The following is a 21,521-nucleotide window of genomic DNA, read 5'->3' on the forward strand; positions in this document are numbered from 1 at the left end:
TGTACTTAAAATGTATTGTAATTTTTGTTGTTTTAAACAGGTCGTATGCATCTTGACAATGTTCGTGGCATGTCGTGACGACCCCTAATGGGACAAGCCGAAAGCAAAAGTAGTCTGTGATTGCATTGTTTTATTCCCACCACTCTTTCCTCTTGTACTCTGGTTTATTCCCACATTCCAAAAACATGAATGACAGCTTCAATCACAACTCTGAATTGCCGTAGGTACGTGACTGTGAATGGTTGTTTTAATATGCGCTGCGATTGGCACTAGCACCCCCGTTGACCTGGAGTATTACTACAAAAAAAAACCTATTATTTTTTTGGTAATATCCATCCATCCATCCATCCATCCATTTTCTTAGCCGCTTATCCTCTCAAGGGTCGCAGGGAATGCTGGAGCCTATCCCAGCTGTCAACAGGCAGGAAGCTGGGTACACCCTGAACTGGTTGGCAGCCAATCACAGGGCACATCGAGACAAACAGTCGCACTCACAATCACACCTTGGGGCAATTGAGAGTGTCCAATTAATGTTGCATGTTTTTGGGATGTGGGAGGAAACTGGAGTGCCCGCAAACTCCACACATGCGGGTCTGGGATTGAACCCGGGACCTCAGAAGTGTGAGGGCAATGCTTTCCAGCTGCCCCCCCCCCCCATTTACTAGTAATTTAATTAAAAACCTGCAAACATTGAAGACATTAGATGACATTTCAAAATTTCACTCTTGACCTTGAAAAAGTATTTTTATGCCATTGCCTTTGAAATGTTTGAAATGTGTGCATTTTCTACACGAGAAGACAAAAGACACATTCTAACAAGATAATTTTTTTTATTTCAAAGAAAAATATCTACCACACTAAACTTTTACAAAGCCGTTCTCCTTATTGTAACACATCCTTTTAGTGTTACAAGCAGTTTGTTTTTTGAATGGACAATTACAACAATTGAAGTCCTTTTTTTGAAGACTTATGTAAAAGTTGTCACTTTTTGTTTTGGTAATATAGTTGAGCTGGTTGTACTGCATGCATTAAAAAAAAAGTGAAGGAAAACTTAAAAATAGTCATAAAAAGTGCTAAATCTAGATTATGAAAATTAACCCTTACTTTCATAGCTCCATAAGAGCAGAACACGTCAAATTAATGTAACAATAGCTAAAAAAAAAAAAACATTGCTTCAAAAATATAGGAATGTACCACTGACTTATTTTTTTTTTTTGTGATTGGACCACATCAAGTCTTTATGTGGTTTTGTTTAACGATAATTTGGCACGTATTGAAAACCTGACAGAACTTCAAAATTGTACTTGGGGTGTTGCTCAGAAGTGACAAATACCAAGTAGTACTGTACATTTTATACAATACAGAAAAGCTTATTTCACTATTAAACTGTTTCCATTAAACATCCGCGATAGGAAACTTCCTACACAAGGTACCGAATAACTCATCCAGTCAATTAAAAACAAAACAATGCAGTGTGAGTGTACATTGTCTCCTTTCTGTTTTTCTACATAAATAAAATACACCACAATGTTGATTGTGACACAAAAGTAAACGTGTGAGCTGATTAGTGTAGATGAGGGGCAAATATTATTCGTCATTGAAATGAGCTTGAAGGGGGGAAAAACAAAACAAATGCAGTGTAATATTAACAATGAAAAGCAGCAGCGCGACACTCACAAGATATCACAAGCCTAATAACATAATTGCCAAAGTTCTTTGTGTCATATCAATAAAAATAAATGTGGTTACTCCAAATTTTTTTCTTAAATCATTCTCAGTCATTCAGGACAAGGTAATCTGCAAAAATGCAATTGAGGGAAATAAACTCTTATTTGATTTTGAATTATGCTTTTGTTTTCTCCGCAAAACGACTTTGGTGGCAATTATGTTGTTAGGTTAACGACATATTGGGAGCAGCACACCTTAAGTCCCGATTTGAGTCCATGAGAGAAGCACTGCATTGTGTCCTCTTTCTCTTCCTCCTACAAAGCGTTATTCTCCGGGTCAAAGAGCGCCGTCAGCCCGATGGGCTCGTTGCTGCTCGGCACATCCTTGTCCGGCTTCACCTTCTTGTACAGTGACGGAAGATTCCGGATGTGGACCTCTTTTCTGAACTGCTGGCACAGAGCTTTCTGTTGGTGGGTGAAAAGAGAGAAGTGAATTGGATGTTTTGGTTTTTTTTCCCCCCCCTTCCCCTCCTCTCAGGAAAATGGAAGCCCTCTGCAGAGCAAGGTTTCTCAAACTGAGGGCTGGGACTCAAAACGGGTTTCAGTTGTACTTCTGTTTGGTAGTCCATGAACATTGCATAAGAAGGACATGGCAAAACAGTTGTTGACTGTTTGTACATTGACTTAAGAGTGCTCCAATTTACGGGTTTTTCAAGTTATGAGCATTTGCTTTGTCAACAACCTCCTGACATTCAATTCAAGCCATGAGGTAAGTCAGCATTAAGCGCAGCACATTTCTTAGTTGTGTATCTGTAAATCAATTATTATTTTGCCATCAAAAGCCCTGTCTCAGTCTCTTTTTTTATAGCTTCAGGTGTCCCAAAAGCCCCCAAGACCCCACCATAAATTAACTGATTAACTTGACTTTTTAAATTTTCTTTTCACATTTTTTTCCTATTTTTTGGTCAGAGACAAGTGTTTTGGGTGAATCCAACCTATGTTCATCCATCCATCCATCCATTCATTTTCTTAGCCCCTTATCCTCATAAGGGTCACGGGGAGTGCTGGAGCCTAACCCAGCTGTCAACGGGGAGAAGGCGCGGTGCACCCTGAACTGGTTGCCACCCAATCGCAGGGCACATAGATACAAACAGCAGTTGCGCCTACAATCATATTTAAGCGAAATTTAGAGTCTCCAATTAATGTCCCATGTTTTTGGGATGTGGGAGCAAACCGGAGTGCCCGGAAAAAAAACACGCAGGCACGGGGAGAGCATGTACACCCCACACAGACGGGGCTGGGATCGAACCCCGGTCCTCAGAACCGTGAGGCCAACGCTTTTGACAAGTGGATTGCAGTTCATAATTACACCGTGAAATTTTCTTGATTCAACTCAATTTTCCAAAATATTTTTTTAAATGCACAATTTTTTTATTTCATGTTTCTAAACAACAGCTCATTTAATTCACTATTTTATTAATGCCCATTTATTCATTTTATAATTTAAATTTAATGATAATGAATTAAACACTCATTTAATATAATAAAGAAAAACAAAAAGTAAAAACCCGGGACCTCAGAACTATGAGGCCAACGCTTACCAGCTGATCCACCGTGTCGCCCCCCTCCAACCTATGTTTCACTGCTAATTACTAAAGAATGGGATAAGATAGAAAAATTGAAAGAGAAGCATATGCTTTCTATTTTGGCATATTCAGTGCTTTTATTGTCGCAGAAAAGTATTCTATGGGTCTTGAAGGATCAGTCAAAATGCTGTAATATGGCTGGCAATGTTGGGAGCGCTTGCTCTGAAAACACCTGCCAACTTAATGGCAGTGTTCTGGCACCATACTGCCGGATCTCGGGTCGAATCATTAAGACAACATCGCCACCTAAGGACTAAATGTGACATTACCCCAACACTCCCGGCGATGAGCTTCCTGAACTGCTCTTTCCTCTTCTTCTCGCCGACTTTGTGCGTGTTGGGTTCCATCAGGCGGCGGTCGTAAAGGTCCAGAGACTCAATACTGATGTTGGGGACCTGGTTCATCACCGCCCTCAGCTCCATGTAGCGAGGGCGCTGAAGAAGGACAGGAAGAGGTTATGTGCAAAATCCTTCACATTACTGGACAGCGTGGGCCAAAAGTAGGTATGTCTGTATACATTTTTTAAAAATGAAATGGGGGGGGGGGGGGTGCAAGGGGTGATGACAGGAAGGAGGGGAAAAAAGATTTATTAAAGGGAGGGAAAAGGACAGAAGGGTAAGGGTGGTAAGGAAGTAAAGAAGAAACGAAGGAAGGACGGAAGGAAGGAAGGAAAATGATCTATGAAAGATGGGATGAAAGGCTGTATGTATGGAAGGAAGCAAGGAATGAAGTAAAGAAAAAAGGAAGGAAGGAAGGAAAAAGATGGATGAAAGATGGGATGAAACGCTGTATGTATGATAGGAAGAAAAGAGTGAAGGAAGGAAGGAAGATGGGATAAAAGGCAGTATGTATGGTAGGAAGAAAGGAATGCAGGAAAAAAACAAAAGGAAGGAAGGAAAAAGATGTATGAAAGATTGGATGAAAGGCTGTATGCATGGTAGGAAGAAAGGAATGCAGGAAAGACAAAAGGAATGAAGGAAGGAAAACGATGTATGAAAGAGGATGAAAGGCTGTATGTATGGTAGGAAGCAAGGAATGAAGGAAAGAAAAGAGAAGGAAGGAAAAAGATCTATGAAAGATTGGATGAAAGGCTGTATCCATGGTAGGAAGAAATGAATTCAGGAAAGACAAAAGGAATGAAGGAAGGAAGGAAAAAGATGTATGAAAGATAGGATGAAAGGCTGTATGTATGGTAGAAAGAAAGGAAGAAATGACAGAAGGAGATCTATGAAAGGCTGTATGTTTGGTAGGAAGCAAGGAATGAAGGAAAGAAAAGAGAAGGAAGGAAAAAGATGTATGAAAGATAGGATGAAAGGCTGTTTGTATGGTAGGAAGCAAGGAATGAAGGAAAGAAAAGGGAAGGAAGGAAGGAAGGAAAAAGATGTATGAAAGATTGGATGAAAGGCTGTATCCATGGTAGGAAGAAAGGAATTCAGGAAAGACAAAAGGAATGAAGGAAGGAAGGGAAAAGATGTATGAAAGATAGGATGAAAGGCTGTATGTATGGTAGGAAGCAAGGAATGAAGGAAAGAAAAGGGAAGGAAGGAAGGAAGGAAAAAGATGTATGAAAGGCTGTATCCATGGTAGGAAGAAAGGAATTCAGGAAAGACAAAAGGAATGAAGGAAGGAAGAAGATGTATGAAAGATAGGATGAAAGGCTGTATGTATGGTAGGAAGCAAGGAATGAAGGAAAGAAAAGGGAAGGAAGGAAGGAAGGAAAAAGATGTATGAAAGATTGGATGAAAGGCTGTATCCATGGTAGGAAGAAAGGAATTCAGGAAAGACAAAAGGAATGAAGGAAGGAAGGAAAAAGATGTATGAAAGATAGGATGAAAGGCTGTATGTATGGTAGGAAGAAAGGAAGGAATGAAAGAAGGAGATCTATGAAAGATGGGATGAAAGGCTGTATGTTTGGTAGGAAGCAAGGAATGAAGGAAAGAAAAGGGAAGGAAGGAAGGAAGGAAGGAAGGAAGCAAGGAAGGAAGGAAGCAAGGAAGGAAGGAAGGAAGGGAAAAGATGTTTAAAAGGCTGTATGTATGATAGGAAGGAGTGAAGGAAAGACAAAAAGGGGAAGCAAGGAAGGAATGCAGGAAGGAAGGAAGGGTGGTATGTACAGTTGAAGCCAGAAGTTTACATACACTGTGTAAACACACAATCCATTTTTGTCTTACTGTCTGAGGACAAATCAGACTAAACCTCTTCTGATTCAGGTCAGTCAGGATCACCAAATTTTTTACATTTTGTTGATTGCCACGATGAGAGAGAGAATTTGAAGACAGGCTTGTAAAAACAAAAACTCCCATTATCTGCAATAAAATGAGTCCAGCAGCAAGATGAGTCTCTCCAGGACTTACCAGGTTGTCATAGATTTGCATGGCCAGGTGAGAGAGGCTGGCATTGCAGACCTCGTGCTGCCCGTGCGTCTGGAGGCCCTTGAGGACGCTGACGAAGAACCAAGAGACCGCCTCGGGAAGAAGGTTACCTCCGATCACCTGCGCAAAGACAGCACGCTGGACAATGTTGCTTGTCATCTTTTAACAGAAATATCCACTCGAATAAAAGCCAGTACATGACCTGTATCAAATATTCATTTCGTCCGATGACCATCCAGCTGAATTGTAGTCATTTAACATGACGTTTATTTTTGCATGAGGTGGTGGGGGTTGTCCTACCTGCCGCAGGAGGGTCCAGCAGATGATGGAAGCCGTGCGGTGACAGTACGTGGCGTCCTTCCACGACAGTGAAGTGAAGGTGAAGGACAACAAGGTCATGTAGATGTTCTAGATTTAAAAAAAAAAAGTGTTTGTTGAAAGAAGTTGACCTAGTTTTGTTTAAGTGTGTGACATCATGCGTCTTACCTCATTATCCATGAGGCTTTTCCCGAGCTCAGTGAGCTCATCTGTAATCGGGGCAGTGGACGGCGCCTGTGTGGCATCCATCATCACGTCCTCCTCTTCAGTAGCCATATTTTATATTAACACAGTTAGTATTTATTCATTTACCTATGTGTTCATTAAAAAAATATAAAAGAACAAATAATATGATTTTTTTTCATAGTAAATATTGTGTATTTCACATATGCATTATTGCATATTTAATTCAATTTCATTTTCCTTATTCCAGATATGATTCTCACCTTCTACTTCCTCCTTATTGGGAGCAGGTTCGGGTACTTTTCGTGAAATGCAGCTGACAGCTGAAAACGAAAAGCATTACATTTCATCACTAAACAGCAGAAAACCCTACGATATAACACACAACAGCGAAGCAACCAAACAATTAATCCATAAAACAACAATCCAAAGTACAAAACACTACAAAATAAAAACAACCTCTCTCTACACTAATGCAAAATACAATAATACACCCCACAGGGCAAAAAAAAACAGACACGCAAACCATTTTAAAGAAAATAAAAACAAAAAACATCACGCATAAAGCCACACTTTAACCCACAATTCGGGTTTCCTTATTTCTTGGATGTTTCTTTTTTAAAATGAATACGAAAATAACGTTTTAAAAAAACAAGCACATTTATTTTATATTCTTTTAATGTATTAATTCTTTACTTATTTTAAAAAGTTTGGCATTTTTTAAAAATATATTTCATTTACATATTTTCATTGATTTGTTTGTTGTGGTGATGTTTTGGGGGAAATAAATACACGTTTTACTGTACTATAGTTTTTTTTAAATATTCAGTTTTATGATTTTGGATTACTTTTATCATTTTTACGATAGTTTATTTTTAAAATTTGTCTTATTTAATTAATTTTTTTCCTTTTCATTGAATGCACTGAAGTGGTACAGAAAATGAATGGATAGATAACTTGTTTGGTGTTGTATTGTTTTCAAAGTCATTTTAAAATGCAATAAATAAATTTCTCATAGAATATCATGCCCATCCCCATTTTTTCAAAATGTAAAAACAAATAAGTGGACGGCGGGAGAAAAGGAACCTACTGATGAAATCCAGCACCTCCCTGGTGAGAATGCGCACCAGCTGCTCCTCCAGCATCTCCTGTGTCACCTGACTCTCTTGACACACCACCTCCTCTTCTTCCTCCTCACCACTAACAAAAAAACATGCAAATGTATTTGAAAACGCTAGCTCAAGTCCGAATATGCACGATTTAACATAGTGACGTATAAAAGAATACGATATTCAGTGACAGCGCTTACTTGACAGAAGCCCTCTGGTTAATGACTTGCCACTTCATGTTTAAGCTCTACAGGAAGAATAAAAAGAAAGGTCAGGAGAGTGAGTAACTGCACGCACAAAAATTTCATAATGCAGTTAACGGTCAAATGTAAAACCTGCAGAATGTAGTTGAACAGAGGGCCGAGCAGGGGGCAGAGGAGACTGTCGTTGTATTCCGAGGGACACGACAGCACCATCTGCCTTACGAATAAGCGTACAAGTGGTTAAGGAATCGGTCGAATATTTGTCAGAAGTGTGTTCTTCAAAAAAAAAAAAAAGGACACATTTAACATCTTTGTTGCGGCCATGCGTTAAACTTCGGTAAACCTTTCCCCGACACTTTTTTTTTCTTTAATATGTATTGTTCTCAAATGAGTCCAATGCATATTTAAAAAAAGAAAATAAACCGTCGATTACACAGGTTTACTGAAGTTCAACGCGTGGCCGCAACCCACTTCCGTGTACAGGGACTGAAGCCTATCCCAGCGATTTAGTTTCTTTTTTTAAATACGCATTGGACTCATTTGAGAACAATTCTTCTTCTTTTTCTTTCAGCTTGTCCCTTTAGGGGTCACCAGTGTCATCTTTCAATGCATATTTAAAAAAAAAAAAAAAAAAAAAAGTCCATCACTGAGAAGTTTACCAAAGTTTAATGTGTGGCCGTAACACACTTCGTGTACGGAGGAGCCGACTCGCTGTCTTTTTTTTTTCCCCCAATCATAGTTAATGAATGAGAGTTTGGGTAAAACCAGGGGTCATTTATTTAAATATTGATATTTTTATTGAAAAAAAATCTAAGTGGCTCCATCGCTACGTGGGATTTATTCTTGATTGAGAACAGATCCGGCAACGAAGTATTCGTATGCGTCCAGACTTTTCTACGCTTTCAAACTCTTTCCTGTAAATCTCGACGACTAACTCAAAAGATACGTGTGTAGATCCAGTTGTTCAAGACAAGCGGAAGCGGGGTAATAGTCCGATTTCTTATCGGCGAAAACATCGACTTCGGCATTAAACATGGGTCCTCTATGCCAAGTGTCTCTCATTTTTCCACATACCTTAGTTTATTATCACCTTCTAAATGTTTAACGGTATCAGACAAAACTGGGCGTCGTTCTAGAAGACTTATTTTCGCATCGTCTCCAATCGACTTAGCATGGAAGAATGGCTTGTTTGACCGACACTTCCGGCCAGTGACGTGATTTGATGACGAAGGTGCACGAGCTCTATATGTGCTCTCGGTCTGGCTGGCGACCAGCCCGGGGACATCAGTCTACGCCCCTAATATGGATAAGCGCTATAGAAAATAGATGAGGTTTATTAGATAATGCAGTTTTAGCTAATCACAGAGGAGGATATGAATGAAGGGGCGAAGCCTGTGGTCCGGCACGTGTTCGAGGGAGAAGAAAGCCGAGGCAGAAAGTTCTTCAGCCAGCCTGTCTACGTTGTAGAACTCCTGTTGCAGGGAAAGCCCTCCGTTTCCCAGGATGTGAAAGCTGCAGAAGGGAAAAATGCCACGATGAGTGTACAGATATAATGGGTGACATTGAAAAGCAAGGACGGCTCTAATTACCAGTTGTCATACAGTTGGCTGAAAAATCCCTGCATGCGCTCCAGGTTTGTTTTAAAGGAAGGAGCGTCGTATGAATCCTGAATGGAATGACCCAGACCTGGAGAACATGAAAGATTAGGGCAGGATTATTGCTGCTGGTTCAAGTGCCCAATTCCGATTAATTGCCTACACAGTGTTCCCCCTCTATATTATGGCTCATCACTTGCACCCATGCTAGTTTGCATTTTAAAGCAATCATTATGTTTTTTTTCCTTTTTACAGTACATAGTGATACCTTGACGTACGAGTGATCAAACCTAGTAGTTTTTAGATTTTTTTTGTTGTATGTTGCGAACAACATTTTTAGTTCTGAACGTTACTTGGTGGCAGCGAAAAAAAACACAACAAGCAGACGTTTGGCAGACAGTGAGTAATTTTTCATAAAAGATTAAGTGCTTGCTTCAAGTTCTTTATAGCCTCTCTCGTCACACTAAACATAAAACAAGCACAATTACACTGTGTGCTCCATAACTAGCTAGTGAAATAGTGCTATCTTTATGATCACCCACAATGTAAAATACCATAAAGAAAATTGCAGCAATGTTGCAGTTTTCTAAACCTGTAAAAAAATATTAAAATAAATATTTGAACATAATAATCAAGGGCCTATGTCCTGTTTTCCTCTGTGAAAAACGACTGATATTATTGTATTTAAGTGAGTAGTTCTGATAGTCTTCTGTGTGTACAAAAGTACATGTGATTATATTCCCCACTGGTGGGTACAATGAATGTCTGAAATCATAATGCAGAAACTAATTATTTCAAATGTATTTAATTATGTTATTAATGCAGAAACTAATTATTTAAACTGTATTTAACTATGCTATTACTCTACTTTTATGTAAAGTACAATACTGTGGAGTGCTTGAATCAAGTACCGTAATTTCCGGTATATATATATATATTTTTTTTAATATATATATATATTTTTTTTTAACCAGCCCTGTTCGTCCTACCGTATTGTTGTTATGTTAAGATAAGGAATTAAAACCTTGAAAACTCTTTCTGTGCACTGTCGTTCTTGATAACTCGTGTTTCAATGTGGACACTTGCGGCTTTTACACAGGTGCGTCTTATGTATGTACCAAATGGTATTTCCTTTACAAATGTACTGGGTGAGGTTTATAATCCGATGCGCTCTGTAGGATGGAAATTACGGAAGTGTAAATCCAGGCAAGATGATGACATAACTGCTTTTGTGAAAAAGCAAGAAAAGGCTCACCCAGAACGACATTCCTCTCGCCGTCCATCAGCTCGTGGACTCTGGTAAAGGTCTCACTCAGACGAGCTCGGTTCTCCGGTGTAAACAAACTGTTTTGAGTTCTGTGGGGAGATGAAGGAAAAACGTGACACTTTATTTAATCCAGCTGCTTGGCGATTTCCTGGCACGCACCTGATGAGAGCCAGCAGGTTTGGCAGGAAGGCTAAAAACTGGGCAGCGCAGGGGTTTCTGTAGATGGCCGCTCCGGATGGCGTATAGCCCACGAAGAAGCCTCCGGCCTTGGCGGCTTCCTGGTCCGCAGGCCAGTGTGCCCGCTTCACCACGCCCAGCATTGCGTTCAAACAGAAGGCCAACTGGAAGAAGGTTGGAGAGAAAACGGTAATGCTGCTGTTGATTGACGTCCTTGTTCTAATTGAAAGGTACCTTCCCCAGTAACAAATATGACTGGTATTTCATTGATTATTAATTAGTATTATTGTTGTGAAACAATAACAGGTTAGAGTAAAACTCAAATGAAAAGATTTGTAAATGCGTGTGTGTCTGTATTGTAATCAACAAATAGTGGTGGGAGTGTACACATTCTATACAACAATAATGTAAATCATTATAATAATGGGACTACTAATAAAAACCATCTAATCTTATTTTGAACCAAAATTTAAAAAAAAAAGGTTACAGCTGCCTTGCGTGTGTGCCTGCTGGCCGAGGCACACACGCACACACTAAAAGGAGCAGCACAATGACCATTGAATTATTGCACAAAAGCACAATGTAAAAACAGTTTATTACTTACATTACATGGAATTCTTTTTTAATAATCTTTATTAAAGTAAGTAAAGTAAGCTTACCCTCCCCCTGTTGAGGCTGACTGCATCCACTTCTTTGCACTGCTCGTTCACAACCTGATCAGCTCCGATGAAGGAGAGGAAAACGGCCGGGTTGGAAAGCACCCTGGGAGGCGAAGGAGAGCCAACAATCAATGACAATTTGCACAGGCGTTAAAAATCACAAACATGCCAAAAGAGGAAGCGACTTCAAACTTACTGCTTCGTCGTGTCTGAGGTCCAGTCGGCCATCACGGAGGCCAGCAGCTCGCCTATGAAAGCCTTCTGCTTCTCGAAGTCCTTGAACTCATTGCTGATGAGCACCAGAGACTCGATCAGGGCGCTCTTCTCCATGACGGTCAGAGCGGCATCGCCAGAGAACATCTTCTTCACGTGGTTGTAAAACATCTCGAAACAAGGCTGCCAAAAGGGGAGGAGGAAAATATATACACTGTAGTGCAGTGGTTCGCAACATTTTTAACACCAAGTGACCAACACTTCAAAAAAATTGCTAGTGCTCCAACTACAAGATGAAGGTAGAATTAAATCCAGACATATGTAAATTCAAATTAAATACAATTGAACTCCACTTAAAGGTAGGCAGTAATGCTTTCTGGTACCAAAAGAGGGCGCACTAGTGAGCACAGCACTCAGTTGATTAGTGAATCTACAAAGGATTCAGAGCACTTTTTCCGCTTTTTGTGTAAATTTCTTAATTGATTAATAATAATGAGCAAAATCTAAAAATATGCAAAAATGTAAATGTAATCCAATTTGGAACATGGCCGCAAATAAAGTAACAAAATGTGGAAAAATTAACTGGCCGTGAAAAGTTACTGGATCCACTGTAAACACATGTACAGGTGCATTTTTTAAAGATACATGTATTTACTTTATTCAGCTCCATCTGTCCGCATTTTTGTTTTTTGCAGCTTCAACTGTCAATTCTAGCTTCAAGTGTCAATTAAATTACCAAAATGAACTGCGGGTAATCCCGGCAAATCTTGATGATGGCAGAGCAGGCGTGCCTCCTCACATTGTTTACAGCTCGGGTGCGTGGTGCCTGTGTTGAAATACATTTTCACAATTGAATCCATGGGTTGTGGAAAAAAATAGTGATCGATATTGTGTGCGGGGGACGTACCTTAATTTCCTGAACAGGCTCAAAGGTAACGGTTTCAAAAAGCTGCAAAGGCCAAAAAGGATGAGGGAAGGTTAATCATCGTTCATAAATAATCAAAATATTGCAAACCAAAACAGCAGCACCACAGCTTGTAAATACTGCAGAACTAAAGTCTAGACTGAATTTTCTCTGGATGCTCCCAGCAGGAATACATTACACATTAAATATTTGCTAAAAGAAAACCTTTAAACCAGGATTCTAATTCGTATTGTGATGACTGCGATTTAGGCCACTTAACCAAAAGAACCTTGCTGTTTTCCAAGTCAGTCTAGCGATACTTCCCACATTCACGTGGCTACTGCATGGGAAAACGAAAATAAGCAGATCCTCCTATCTGCACGTGATCCTGTTACTGGCAGCTGAGTGGAGGTGGAGGACAGACGTCAAGGTCCTTGTCATCCGTGAGTCTGCGTTCTCCTGGCAATTTGTTTCTCAATCTATGTAATGACAAGAGAAAGAGCTTGGCCACCTCGTGAAGCATTGCGGCAAGGTCGTAGTGGTCCGAGAGGCACATCTGTCTTAATTATTAAAGAACCCTGAAGACAGCCTGCGACAGGGTCCATCATCAATCGTAACGGTGACCACGTCAGAGGTGCACAACACAATGTGTGTGTGTGTGTGTGTTACTCTGAGGACTGTTTAAAAATAAATACATTTTAAAAACGCCTTGTTTTGAAAGCTTTTCTAGGCCTAGGTCTAACTTTTTTCCATTTTTTTTTTTTTAACATCATTAGGGATCAGAACAGTTCTGTTTCTTAGCACACCTTTCACATTCAATACTCTCGACTGACCTTGCAAAGGACCTGAGGCAGGAATTCCAGTCTGTGTTTGACGAAAGGGAAGAGAGTGGACACGTTGGTGAGCACGCAGGACATGATGAGAGGCTCTTTGGTGTCGTAGCTCAGCACGGCCTGCAGCAGCTCCATGCTCCCCCCGACGGGCAACTTCTGCACATTCCACATTCCAAGCAATTGAGCTAATATTGACGTGTCTGTTGCCGTGTCCGGTTTGCTAGCTGTTGTCAGTTACCTCCTCCTCGAGGCTCTTCAAGACCTGAGACACCACGCACTCCATGAACACCGTCACAGCGTCCCACTCCAGCACTGGCGTGGAGAAGAGCGAGGACAGCCCCTCGCCTTGAGCTAGAGAAAGCATGAGAAAACTTGAGCGTTCTGCCATCTACATATACGCAAACAAGACATAACTGTGCAGTCAGCTGCAATATTTTAGCATTAAGCAACACCTCCACAAATCCATAAAAAAGCTACAATATTACGAGAAGTCGGAATCGAGCAAGACATAATTTATGAAAATTATGAAAATAAAGTTGTAATATAATGTGATGTAAATTTTCCAAGAAAAAAAAAAGTTTCCAAAAAAAATTGTAACAGAGATAATTTGTGTAATATTGTAATTTTATTTTTGTAAAATGAGAAATTTAACATTTCTACACTCTAAATTCCCCCTAGGTGTGATTGTGAGTGCGGCTGTTTGTCTCGAAGTGCCCTGCAATTGGCTGGCAACCAGTTCAGGGTGTACCCCGCCTTCTACCCGGTGACAGTTGGGATAGGCTCCAGCACTCCCCGTGACTCTCATGAGGATAAGCGGTGAAGAAAATGAATGGATGGATTAACATTTCTTGTGGCATTATTTTTTTTCAATTTTGCTTCTTACTGACTAAGATTGTTAGACTTTTTTTTTTTTTTTTACTATATTCTTTAAAGATTGTGGAAGATGCTACAAAATTATAAAATATTGTATCTCACTAGGGTTCCAGCTATTGTGAAACACAAAACATGAACATACTGTATAACTTCAACCACTTTAAAGAATTTAAACACCATAATTAAAGAGGGAATTAATTCCTCCAAAAAGTACATACGTGTGGCATTGCTGTTGCCAAGCTTGTACTGCAGCCACATGGCGGCCATCTGGAACGCCTCCAAGGGAACAAGGCGACACGCACACCTCACGCCCTCTCCCTGATGCGCCCGGAATGCTACGGGGGCGAAAAGAAAGATATCCAGAATATTCCACGACAATCATAGAGAGGATCAAATTATTCATATTACACCAGAATAAACGCTTACAATTAAAGAAAGTGTTGAAATCCTCATCACTGTCAAAGTCCACACGTGAGAACTGACAACTTGGGTGATCGTTCCTGGAGGGAAAACCCGTCTGGGGAGAGGACAAATCGTGAATGGGCAGCCGGGTTGGCTTCTCAGCGCACTGAACATAACGACGCACTCACCTTGACGAGGTTAGTTATGGATAATCTGAGGTACTTGATGGCCATTTCTACAACAATGGGCTCTTGGGAGAGAGTCTCGTGTCTGAAGACAGACGCCCACGTGGACAGAGTGGATGACCTCAGAAACTGTGAAAACCAAGAAAAATTCTGATTCAATTCAGTCAATACCCTTACAGAGTACTCCACAAAAGTCTAATTGCCAATGCCACAAAAACAGTAAAGTGGAGTTCCAATAAAGGTCAGTGTGGTACTGGATGAGTGATAATTTGTCATTCATCTTACCAGGCTGGAATGTGTTGAGAAAGCCAACACGGCTTCCAAAAACTTGCTGAGGTTCGCAGGAACGTCCACTTTGGCATCTGAACCCTGAAGAGATGTTAACATAACATTTAAAATAACCATATTGATACCACAATGAAGTGTTGTTAACAATCCTGCCAAATTTGAATAATGAGAAAATAAATCAACACAAATCAGCAACTATATATAAGGCTTCAAAAATCACAATAAACAAAAGATCAAGCTGTTTTCTGTACTCTCAAGTGCTATGAGGGCAGTGACTGAATCCACGGCTTCAACTGTCAATCAAATACCACTACCACAAACCAGAAAAATGGATGCTACGTCATCTCGTATCATCCTCTTACGCCTCAACATAACTATGTTTGAGCCACAAAAATATTAAGCTTAAAGGAAAATTTCCGTGATTTGGAGTGACAATTTATCCAATAGGTCATATGTACTCTACCTTGATAATGTGATGTTAAATCTTCTCTCATTTAATAGTGTTTTGAGAAGATTTTTATCGACAATTACGAATTTCCGCAAGCTCGCTTCCCGGCCAAGCCGCGGAGCTCAATCGTCACACTCCGAGTCATTCCACCCGAAGAACTATCCGAATATTCAACATTTACAGCCATAGGTTCAAATCTGTATGGAAATATTCCTCTGTCTTCCCGATCAACCGATACTATTTCTTCATCAGATGAGGATAAATCCGAGAAATCAGCGCTGGGCATGATGGTGTCCCATGTAATCGAGCGTTTGGAACAGCACGAAATACGTCACATCCGCGCACGTAGGTCATGTGACTCGCGCAACTGAAAATTCATAATGGGCGATAAAAGTCTTCTCAAAACAGTATTAAATGAGAGAGGATTTAACATCACGTTATCAAGCTAGAGTACATATTACATGACCTATTGGATATATTGTTACTCCAAACCACCAGAATTTTCCTTTAAAACCTCCAATAGCTGGGACATACTATGTCACACTGGGTTGTCACGGGTTTTTCCCATGCCACGACGAAGCGTTCTAAAGCAAGCACGCAGCAGAATATCCGAAAATAAGATTTATTTTCCCCGGCATCGCTAGCGTGCTAACTATACATTGCACGTAAGTGCTTTACGCAGAAGCTGGCATTTAAGTTCTTATATAGTGTGGAAGCGGCAACTTATCCAGGCCAATATGCGTCACTAAGTCACTTATGAACCATGCACAAAAAAATCAGGACAGCTAAAATGGTAAAAGCGGTTCAAGGGTATCCCTCCATGATAAATTGTACATTTGTGTGCCGTGTGAGATCATCAAGTGTAAACAGATTCTGGAAAATGACTTGCGAACGCACCACCAGATAGGTTAGCTGACTTCCCAGAGCACACAGCACCTGACACAGCCTCTTCAGAAAAACATAGCGTCGCTCCACCACCTCAACCGATCTACAACACAAGTACGCAGTCATCAGCTGCAAAGCGCTTCAAGCATACACATCCTTCTACGCGCTATCTACTTACTGTGTTTCGGAGGAGGCCGGGCCATCAGCTGACCTGGAAGCAGACACACCCGGTTGAAACGGTGACAAACACAAAAAGTGAGCGCACGCTGAGAATCACAAGTAAACTCACTGTGCTGCACAGAGAATGTAATTGATGGCGACATCATCAAACAGCAACATGAACGGCTTCCTTTCCTCCAGCTTGCCCTACAAAACAACAACAACAACAAGTTACGAGCTGGATTGAGAATTCAGCAATAAAGATCTGCAAGTCGACCCCGGCATTCCGAACCCTGCGGCTGATGGCGATGAGGAGGCACTCGGCCGCCTCCAGCTGCAGCTCCGGCTCGCTCAGCAGCAGGCACAAGCTCTCCAGCAGACGGCAGTTGCCGGACGTGATGTATACCAGGGACACCCAGTCGATGTAACCAGCGAGTGTGCTCAGCGTTGCCACGGCCACTCTGCAGTGAGCCCTGGCCTGACATACACGTTTCATTTGTTCAAATTTGTCCAACATTAATTTTACATTATAAAAAAAAAAAGGTCAACGTACAACACGACCGGTTTAGGGTGTAGTCTGCCATACGCCCACAGCAATGTTCTTTCTAAGCTGCGCAACTGCGCATTTGCGCACTTGTCGCAGATGAAAAGAGATCCAGCGCAGTAAACTACAGTCCGACGGTTTTTTTTTTGTATCACGGCAGCAAACCGGCTCTCACAACGACCTGCTGCCCTGTCACACCGGGCCACACCCCCTACTTCCTGGTTTACCTGTCTCCGCCCCCTCCGCTCTTAAAGCGGTAATTATAAATGGTGTGTTATGTTAAAATTCCACCTTGGCACAGCCTGATTGAGGATGAAAGCACAGATGATACAATGCCCAAAAAGCTAATTCTGTATTTAAAATATAGGACGCAATATAACATTAACCCTAAAACTGTTTGGGGGCATCATTCAGCTTTCAACATGCATTGCCAAAGATATTCTGCAAGCAATAATTCAGTTTCACACCAAGAAAAACAGACGGGGATATCATTGTGCGTTAAAGAAAAAATAAATGAAACAAAGTTGGAAGCGACATTTCAAATTTATAGTTCATAGTTGGCTCGGTTTGGTTAGCGTTGTATTTTTTTTTTGTTTGTTGACATTTTCAGTGTAAGTTTGCAAAATCGTTCTTAAAAATGTTCTGATGGGAATGTAATCGGAACCTTTTAATAAGCTATGTAACTTCAATGGATGACACTGATTGATCACAGTGCGTACGTCTCATGTTGCTCATGGTGGTCAAAGGGGGCACTCATGGCCTTTGTGTGTTTGCTCAGACACGTGTAAAATTAGAGGGAACATCGACCCACAGTTAGCTGGGAAAAACTCCAGCACTCCTGCGACACTTGTATGGATAAGTGACTTGGAAGATGGAACGGAATTCTAGAATGGCTGTAAAAGGAGCATTCTGACTTGTTGGTCTCCTACATAAGCAGCCTTTGATGTAGAAATTCTGCTATTTAATGCTAACACACGGTTCAAAATGACACATGGGGTAAAAAAAACTAAACAAAACAAAACTCATGAACATGTCAATATTTAAACTTGTAAGCAGAGAAAATTTGAACACAAATGGTCCAAAAAGTTGTGGATAAACAGTACTAACATGCGTAGTTCTTTATCCAAGCCCCACACATCAGAACGAGCACAATGCCAATTTATGTTTATATTATGAATGTATGTTTATATGAAGTATACTGAAATACTGCACAGTGCTATTTTAACTTTAGGGAGAAAAAAAACTAACTCATGAGGCAATGCACCACTGTATATAAAGAAGACTGAAAAGAATCACTCACCTTCATTTCATGCTGTGGCGACCCTTTCTAGATAAAACACATGAGGTTGGCAATTTGGTCAAATGAAGGCGGCATTTCCAAAATCAAAACATTATCTGAAACATCTTATTTTACCAGTTTTTGGTACTCTTTTATGTTTAGGTGCAGAATGGTCATGAGGAAGTTGAAGATGCTCTCCATGTTCTGCGAGAGCGTCTGCTGGATGTCCCGGCGCCGCTGCAGAGGCAACGTCTGGAAGGTGATCACGTCCTCCGCCAGCCTCAGCAGGATCAGCATCACAAGTTCAGTCTGGGCCTCCTTCATGAAGTCACGAGTACAACGGTGTCAGTTCACTTCAGCTCAGTGAGCATTTGGTGAGCAACTACATACATATATGTCGCTTTTTCGTGACACTTCTTTCAAAAGATGGAGCAATGTCACCAGTCATCATGTCACATGAGGCCAACACTACCTATACCTCGTGTACACCCAAAAGTGAAATTAAAAGTACCGTAATTCCCGGCCTATGGTGCGCACCTGGTTATAAGCCTCACCCAGTACATTTGTACTGGAAGTACCATAGGCCGCAGCCGTGTAAAAGCTGCCCACATTGAAACACGAGATATTTTACAAAGACGGTACACAGAGAGTTTAAGGCTAATATCGCCCGCTAACGCTAGCGCCGCTGTGCTAACACTAGCGCCGCCGCCGTGCTAACAGGGCCAGTTGAAAAAAAAAAAACATATCGGTAAAAATCACTGACACACGGCAATAACACGCTTGTGCAGCGCTAACAGGTAAAAGTCACTTCCTCGGCACATATAATCGGGCTCACTCTTACTTTTTCCGCTCGAGTGGCCCCTTGCCGCCGTTAGGAAAAAATGGACAAATTAACCACATCACCGCATAAACCATAAGCTTGAAAACGTGCGGAAAAAAAGTCACGGCTCATAGGCTGGAAATTACGGTACCTTTTTTCGTCTCTAATTGATGCAGCTAGTGAAAGCCATGTTGTATACTTTGCCGTTACAATTTGCCCGTACTGGCTAACATTAATTTTGAGTACTTTAACTGCCAACATGTGAGTTTGATGACATAGTACCATTTGTGTAAAGTAACTAGAGTATATATGTTTGCCCATGTGCGATGTCAAAGTCGGTTTGTCGTTGTGTGTTGCTTAGGCCAGCTAATACTACTGATGAGCCTCATGTGAGGTTGGTTTGCGTGTTAAACTACTGAAAAGTCATTTATGTAACATGAGTTTCTGATTCTGTACATGCTAGAAAAGCCTCATGTTAATGCTTTATGATCCTTTCCATTTCAAGTGCTTTACCACCATCCTGTGACGTCTATATTTCCACACAATCCCCTTTTGAGGCGGCATCAATTATTTAGATTTTCACATTTAGCAGCAGGGCTCAGCCCCGAACTGCGAATAAAGGGGATTCACTACAGGTGCATGTTGTACTCACCCCTTCGCTCGAGAGACTTTCCATCTCCTTAAGCATGTTTGGCCAATTCTGTGGCCACTCCCTCTTGATCATTTCCACCACCACTCGCGAGAGGACATCTTTGATGTAGCTTTCCTCCTCTAGGATTGGATACGTCCCCTGAGTGCAAAGGGGAGGCAGATCAAGCACCAGCAGTCACATTTCGCCAAAACCACACACCAGCGGCAGAAATCCAGGGGGAACTGCGAGAATGACCCCCGAGGCCCACTTTTTGGTCCGTCTTTAATGTGCACCCTTTATTCCTCTTATTACACCACTTAAGTCAGTGTACCAGGTGATTATTAAGAGAGCATGTTTCTGATCGGCTGCATGTGCGTTGTTATTTTTACTTTAAAAAATTAACCCATGATTACTTTTTTGGGTTGTCATTTTCTGGTCATGAGATTCAAGATGATGTTTGTTTACATAGTTCAATGATATACAAATATTATTTTCTACAGCTTGATACAATATGAGGACAATGACACCAGCTACTTACTTTTGATAACAGCTGCATGGTGCAGTCTTTCACCTGGATTTTCTCCTGTTGGTGCATGTCATTCCAACGGAACCTGCGAGGGGGAAAATGCTTATCGCGAATGTTCATTCTCGTTAAAATCTTAAAAACACTTAAGGCTAAAATATGACACTCACTTGATGACGTGTTCCAAAATTTGCAAGCCAAAGTGCCTGATAACAGCAGTCTGGGCTTTGTCTGCCAAATGTAAGCCGCACGGGACACATAGGAGGCTTTTCTCTTTAAACTCCTCGAAAAACTGTCATAAAGACAACACAACAACGGCAAATATGACGGGAACACGTTAAAAAAATAACCAGACAGCGCATTCTTACAACTGGACGGGATACATTTTAGTACAACAAGTTCAATTTAAACCGTGAAATAGTTTTATACAACTGGAGTTGACTTCTCCTGCTCCCACGTGAGGCAAGCGTTTGAATGAATGTAGTGGATGATGTTAGCAATGCAGGCTAACTCTCGAAACATTTGGGTAACAACTGGCAGTTTGTAACGTGCAAGTCCGATTTGGCAACACTAATAAGACAATATTAATGACCGGAGAGTGTTTTATATTTCACTAAAACGATGGATTTAAAAAAAAAAACTACATTCAATTCTTTTTTAAATAAACGACAATTTCAGCCGCCGGCTAGCAACCAGCTAGCACAGAATAACGACGCTACCTTTAGGGCCTCCAGTCGGTATATTTGACTCGATTCCGGATCCATAGTCACGTTCACAGCCTTGATAAGCTGGTCACACATGGCGGCGACAAGCGCATCCATGGCTGGCGTGGCGCGGCGCTAATGTTTACAACAACGCGAACCGTAAACCACCTGCTCTGCCGTTTTGATGCGACGTCCGACAGACGCTCAACGTGCGGAAAAGTGTGTCACGGGTGTAATTTTTGGACCCTTTCGCTTGCCGTAGACCGAGTTTTGGGGCGTTGAAGTTTTTACTTAAAAGTCGAATACACAGCTTGTGGCAGTTAAAAGGACGGTGAGTCACGAAATAATATATTTAAAAAAATAACTACTTTTATTTATTTGGGATTAATCAACGCGGGTGACCTTTTGGATAGATAGATAGATAGATAGATAGATAGATAGATAGATAGATAGATAGATAGATAGATAGATAGATAGATAGATAGATAGATAGATAGATAGATAGATACTCCCAGTAGTAATGTTAAAGATAGAAAACAGATGCTCGCTGCATATCCTCTGCAAACCGTTTATTTACTTTTTTTAAGTCCATATTTCAGGAATAATTACATTTACAATACAATTACATTTAGCG

General features: G+C 40.9%; 1 protein-coding gene across 1 annotated transcript; it reads right to left on the reverse strand.

Moving 5' to 3' along the window:
* Positions 1 to 831: 831 nt before the first annotated feature.
* On the reverse strand, positions 832 to 21,193 carry LOC133509931 (exportin-5). Its single transcript, XM_061837463.1, has 33 exons — positions 20,903 to 21,193; positions 20,354 to 20,475; positions 20,199 to 20,271; positions 19,682 to 19,819; positions 18,345 to 18,527; positions 18,231 to 18,257; positions 16,679 to 16,864; positions 16,517 to 16,593; positions 16,406 to 16,438; positions 16,240 to 16,330; positions 14,892 to 14,975; positions 14,610 to 14,735; positions 14,446 to 14,536; positions 14,238 to 14,354; positions 13,385 to 13,497; positions 13,147 to 13,302; positions 12,317 to 12,358; positions 12,146 to 12,235; positions 11,393 to 11,592; positions 11,197 to 11,299; positions 10,520 to 10,701; positions 10,349 to 10,449; positions 9,088 to 9,184; positions 8,874 to 9,010; positions 7,631 to 7,728; positions 7,496 to 7,542; positions 7,277 to 7,386; positions 6,450 to 6,509; positions 6,172 to 6,266; positions 5,986 to 6,093; positions 5,668 to 5,805; positions 3,583 to 3,747; positions 832 to 2,132 (listed from the first exon to the last, which is right to left on the reverse strand). Exons 1-33 carry the CDS (start codon positions 21,002 to 21,004, stop codon positions 1,983 to 1,985), a joined length of 3,642 nt encoding a protein of 1,213 aa, XP_061693447.1. The 5' UTR covers positions 21,005 to 21,193; the 3' UTR covers positions 832 to 1,982.
* Positions 21,194 to 21,521: the final 328 nt, after the last annotated feature.

This window comes from Syngnathoides biaculeatus, chromosome 12, assembly GCF_019802595.1.
Source record: "Syngnathoides biaculeatus isolate LvHL_M chromosome 12, ASM1980259v1, whole genome shotgun sequence".
NCBI lineage: Eukaryota > Metazoa > Chordata > Actinopteri > Syngnathiformes > Syngnathidae > Syngnathoides > Syngnathoides biaculeatus.

Bases quoted from the DNA above. Each gene is read 5' to 3' on its own strand.
- LOC133509931 (XM_061837463.1), bottom strand. From the start codon at position 21,004: ATGGATGCGCTTGTCGCCGCCATGTGTGACCAGCTTATCAAGGCTGTG. The intron at 11,300-11,392 runs GTAAGTTTGAAG...TTCGCCTCCCAG, and splicing joins ACCTCAGACACGACGAAGCA to GGTGCTTTCCAACCCGGCCG. The intron at 5,806-5,985 runs GTAGGACAACCC...GTCTTTGCGCAG, and splicing joins GCTGGACCCTCCTGCGGCAG to GTGATCGGAGGTAACCTTCT.